We start from the raw sequence: 5648 nt of genomic DNA, 5'->3' as shown, positions 1-5648 counted from the left end.
TTTTTTTAATTAATCATGTTGTTAAAGCTGACGTGGTAAGTGGTTTGAAAGAAAAGGGACCCACCACAATGAATAATGACAACGTGGTTCTGATTCTGTTTTGTTTTTTTTTTTTTCGGTTAAATTAAGACCCCGACCGTCAAATACAACATGATCAACACCACATCCAGAAAGGTCATAACTGATCATAACAAGTCTTCTCTCTTTCCTCGGGAAAAATAATGAGCAAAAATAATCGGAAAAACAAATCGAAAAATATCAATCTGACAAATTTGCTCTGAGATTGTGATTTTTCTTTTTTGTTTGGCCTTCGACTGTCAAACACAACATGATCAGCCTCAGAAGTTCATAAAAGACTGGAAACAAGTTTTCTTCTATTATTCCTCGGGAAAAATGAGCAAAAAGAAAAAAAAGAGCAAAAATCCAACAAGGGCAGTCTCGGAAAGACAAAAAATGCCTGTAATTAAATATAAATTACGAACCCACAAACCAAAGAGTGCAGAATAGTAGTATCACTGTAGTAAGTAGAGGAGAGCGAGAAGCACCAAAAATAAAAAAGTCATCGAAATCCGACGTCGTATTACTACTATGGATCCTGACGCCTTCCCGGCGAGCCTGTTCAAGTGGGACCCACGTGGACCAATGGTGGCTCCGGCGGTGGGCCCGGCGGCTGCGGCGGAGGCGGGGAGTAGAGGAGGAGGAGGGTACTGGGGGGAGCAGCTGGGGGGGCTGGAGGAGCTTTTCCAGGCGTACGGAATAAGGTACTACACGGCGGCGAAGATTGCGGAGTTAGGTTTCACGGCGAGCACGCTCGTCAACATGAGGGACGAGGAGCTCGACGACATGATGAGCAGCCTTTCCCATATTTTCAGGTGGGACCTACTTGTTGGAGAGAGGTACGGGGTCAAGGCCGCCGTTAGGGCTGAGCGCCGTCGTCTAGAAGTTGACCTACTTTACTACGACGGCGACCGCCGTATCGCGGCCGCCGACACCCCCACTAACGTTATTGATGCTCACTCACAGGAAGGTAACAGCAAAAAACAAAAAAAAAATCTCAATTTTCTAGATTTGTCACTGTTTCATGCTAGCTATTGCTTGTTTGTTTGTTTTTTTTTGTTTTTTTTTGTTTTTTTAAACAAAGAAAGCCTATGTGTACTTTTATTTGTACACAAAAAATAATTCAACCCTATGCGTTGTATGTATAGGCTATTTTTATTTTCTAGTGCGTACTTCCCTCTAATTTCTTGCATTTTCTAAATTTTATGGATTTGGATTTGTCACTTCTGATGATTTTTTGGACGTTAATGCTATTTCATGGCTAGATATATAGCTTATTTTTTTTCTGGTTTTTTCTTCTTACATTGATTTTCTAGCAAAGAAAGCCTACAATATGCATGTATAGGCTATTTTTTTTTTATTTTCTAGTAGCTAGGTACTTCCTCTTGATTTTTTTTTTGAATTTTCTTTTCACCGATTTGTCATTTGTTGTCGCTATTGATTTCTTTTGCAAAGCAAGCATATCCTGCGTACTCTTAGGAATCCAAAATTAAAAACCGAGCCCTTTATGTACTTTCTCTTTCTTGTATTTTCTTGTCATGGATTTGTAAACCCTATAGCTTTGATCTTTTGGTACTTCTTTGATGTCCCTAGCTATACATGTAGGATGCCTATCCAAAAGGCCAAAGACTTGTGTGTGTGCTTTTAAGGCTACATAGCTTTGATGTGAAAAATGAAAAATTAAAAAGGGCAACATTTCTTGCGCTTTTAAGAGCATTCAATAATCAACTGATACAGGCAACATTGTACCTTTTAGCAGCTTGTATTTTGTTTTGTTTTGTTTTGTTCAATGCATTCAACGAACATATATATGCATGATAGTTTTGGTGTCAAAGAAAAACCATTTCCTGTCTCATGAAAACCTGCCACGCCAACTAACATATGCATGTTTTTGTTTATCACTGTTTCATTTGCTTACTGTTAATTTTGTTAAAAAGAAATTTCGTATGATGTTGAATACATATGCGTGTCTATATATATGTGTGTGTGTGTGTATATATTACAGGGCTGTCGGAGGAGCCAGTGCAACAAGAGAGAGAGATGGTGGGGAGCGGCGGAGGAGGAGGAGGAGAGAGAAAGAAGAAGCAGCAGCGGCGGAGCTCGAAGGGCGTGGCCCACATGAGGAGAATGTTGATGTTGGACCCAAACGACAGCAGCGGCATGATGATGCTCGAGGAAAACGACGCCGCTGCGGAAGATCAAGACGAGGACGAGGAGGAAAACGACGTCGTAAACAACAGCAATAATAGTTACAAGGGAAAGCAGTTAGGAAGGATGAGTAGCTGCGAACGGCAGAGGGAGCACCCTTTCATCGTGACGGAGCCTGGGGAGGTGGCACGTGGCAAAAAGAACGGTCTGGATTACCTCTTCCATCTCTATGAGCAGTGCCGACAGTTCTTGCTTCAGGTCCAGACTATTGCCAAGGAACGTGGCGAAAAATGCCCCACCAAGGTAATCATTTTTATTTATTTATTATTGTTTAAATGGGAAGCTAATTAATAAATTATATTAAATTATTTCAGTATGAATAATTATTTCACATTAAATAACTACATCTACTATAGTACGTGCTCTTGTCCTTTTTCGGATTTATTATAACTAGCTGACTAACTAATAAACAAAATAAAAGTAAAAAAAAAACAAAAAAACAAAATTTTACATGCTAGTTAATTTCCATGAGATTCATAAATACCTGTTTTTATTCTCATATAATTTTTATGTAATCTTATAGTTTAGGATTACATAACGCTCCTACTCATGGGAGAACTCTCCAACAAAGGGAAAAAATAATAATAAAACGTTCACATAAATTGATCTGCTTTAGTAGTTAGTACCTTAGCTCTTCAAATGTCACAAGCTGAAAATTAAAAAAAAAAAAAGAGAAATAAAATACGAATTTAGTGTACAGAAATAAAATAATAAAAAAAATTTTATAATCCCGTTCATTTTATCGATTTGAGTTTAAAATTTAAGTTTTATTACAGTAAAAAATTTTAAAAAACAATCACATGTTATTTTTTTATTAAAAAATAATAACATCTTCACTCGAATTAAAAATTTTAATTAACGAATTAAAGGACCTTATATAATCTTATAGTTTAGGATTACATAACGCTACTCACCGGAGAATTTTTCAACAATGGAAAAAAAAAAATAAAACGTTCACATAAATTGATCTGCTTTAATAGTTAGTACCTTATCTCTTCAAATGTCACAAGCTGAAAATTTTTTTAAAAAAAAGAAAAAGAAAGAGAAATAAAATACAAATTTAGTGTATAGAAATAAAATAATAAAAAAAATTTTATAATCTCATTTTTTTTATTAATTTAAATTTTATTACAGTAAAAAATTCTCAAAAATAATCATATATTATTTTTTTATTAAAAAATAATAACATCTAAATTTAAATTAAAAATTCAAAAAATAAAAAAAAATAAAACGTTGGCATAAATTGATCTGCTTTAGTAGTTAGTACCTTATCTCTTCAAATGTCGTTTAACAAAAAAAAAAAAAAAAAAAAAAAAAAAAAAATTAAAAATGTTTTTAAAAAAAAAAAAAAAAAAAAAAAAAAAAAAAAAGAGAGAAATAAAATACGCTAGTTTCCGATGAAATTTTCACCTGGAGGAGATCATCTGTTACTAGTCAGTAAGGGGGCTCACGTGTCGACTGGGGTGACTGATTGGGGGTCATGTTTGAGTGGGACCTATTTCTAAGTTTGTACTATGCCTTTTACTTACTAAGCAGCTGTTCCAAGCAGAACTTGACAACTCAACAGGTCTGGTTGGACTGACCAGAAATTAAGTTAAAAGTACATTTGAGAGAAAAATGAAAAAACGAAAACTGAAAAAATGAATGATCGCCATGCATTTGAAATTCTTTTAATTTGTTACGTACGACTTAAGCTAATAAGCTAGGGCTGGTACGTGTGGCAGTGGCCTATTAGCTAGCTACTCTTGTCAACACTTCAGAAGTCCTTTTTCTCTTTTTTTACAGTCTGTGATGCCCTCGACAGATTCCTATGTTTTTTATTTTTTTATTTTTTTTTAATTTTATTTTAAAGATGATGATAGATATGTTGCTTTCCTAAGTAGTTTGATGGTGTTTAGAATATCGCCAGCTTAACTTTAGTCACTTTGTTTTGGGTCATGTCACGATTGAGTAGTTTTACACATGTGCCAACTTGAGATCTGGCCACGTGCCAGGAGAGTAAAACCAACTTATATATTTAAGGTTTGGTAGAGTAAAATTTTTTTAAAAATAATCACATTTAATTTTTTTATTATAATAAAAAATTATTATATAAAATTACATTTAAATTTAAATCAGTGAATTAAATATTTCCTTACAATTTCCTCCACTAATTAGTAAGTTGCACGGTGTTAGAGGTTTGTTTGTTTTAAAAACCGAGATACACACATACACAATATATATATATATATATTGAAGATCTTTCTGCTCAAATTTTGCGTCAATTAATTTTCATCTCATCAATATCATATATATATTAAAAAAAAAATCGTTTGCATCAGTACAGATACACACACATTTTGCTCTAACATTTGCATGATTGCATCACATATTGCCACAACTCAATTGAGCTCCAAGACATTTTTAGTTTTCCAAACAATAGCAGAGGATAATTATGGGCGTGGAGAAGGTATAGATTAATGCAATGACTCATTACTCTAAATTTTAGGGTACCAAAAAGAGAGGGAAAAATATTTGCGATCATGAACTTTTCTAAACGATAATGTTCCTGACAAATATTATATATCTGGAATATTGGCTAACGCAACTTTTTCATTGGTAAAATTACTTATTATCCAAAAAAAAATTAACGAGAATAATTCTATGGCATATTTAGTGTCCAATTAATATTACATTTATATAGAATATTGGTAAAAGAAGTTGAATTTGCATGCATGCATCCATGCAGGTGACAAACGAAGTGTTTAGGTTCGCAAAGAAGGCAGGGGCGAGCCACATAAATAAGCCGAAGATGCGGCACTACGTGCACTGCTACGCCCTGCACTGCCTGGACGAGGAGGGCTCCAACGCCCTGCGGCGGGCCTACAAGGAGCGCGGCGGGCGGCGGGCCTACAAGGAGGGCGGGGAGAATGTCGGGGCCGGGAGGCAGGCCTGCTACAACCCCCTCGTCGCCATCGCTGCCCGCCAGGCCGCCTGGGACATCGACTCCATCTTCAATGCCCACCCCCGCCTCTCCATTTGGTACGTCCCCACCAAGCTCCGCCAGCTCTGCCACGCCGAACGCAACGCCGTCACCACGCCCGCCGCAGCTGCTTCCACCTCTGCTGCCGCTGCTCATCATGACCATCACCATCTATCCTTCTAAATTACACCGTGAAAATAAAACACAAAAAAACAAAAAATCAAGGTGTAACTCAAATTTTCTACGTGATATGTTCCCAATTTTAGTGATCGATTTGACTTTTTGCCCAATATTTACCCCATATATATTTATATAAATATATGTAGGTACGGTGTTTTAACATATTAATAGCAATCTTGTTTTTATTACGAGTTAAAAATGAAGTACTAGTGAAGCCCACATGTACAGTTCGAATGCTGAC

The 5648-nt window shown here is 36.0% G+C and overlaps 1 protein-coding gene across 1 annotated transcript; it reads left to right on the top strand.

The window, feature by feature from the left end:
- Positions 1–580: 580 nt before the first annotated feature.
- LOC21387490 (floricaula/leafy homolog) lies at positions 581–5519 on the top strand. Its single transcript, XM_010107302.2, has 3 exons — positions 581–1027; positions 2063–2508; positions 4994–5519. The coding sequence occupies exons 1-3, from the start codon at positions 589–591 to the stop codon at positions 5408–5410; spliced, it is 1302 nt and encodes a 433-aa protein (XP_010105604.1). The 5' UTR covers positions 581–588; the 3' UTR covers positions 5411–5519.
- Positions 5520–5648: the final 129 nt, after the last annotated feature.

This window comes from Morus notabilis, unplaced genomic scaffold (genome assembly GCF_000414095.1).
Source record: "Morus notabilis unplaced genomic scaffold, ASM41409v2 Scaffold2518, whole genome shotgun sequence".
In the NCBI taxonomy this organism is placed as follows: domain Eukaryota; kingdom Viridiplantae; phylum Streptophyta; class Magnoliopsida; order Rosales; family Moraceae; genus Morus; species Morus notabilis.
This window is presented reverse-complemented; position numbering and strand designations above follow the sequence as displayed.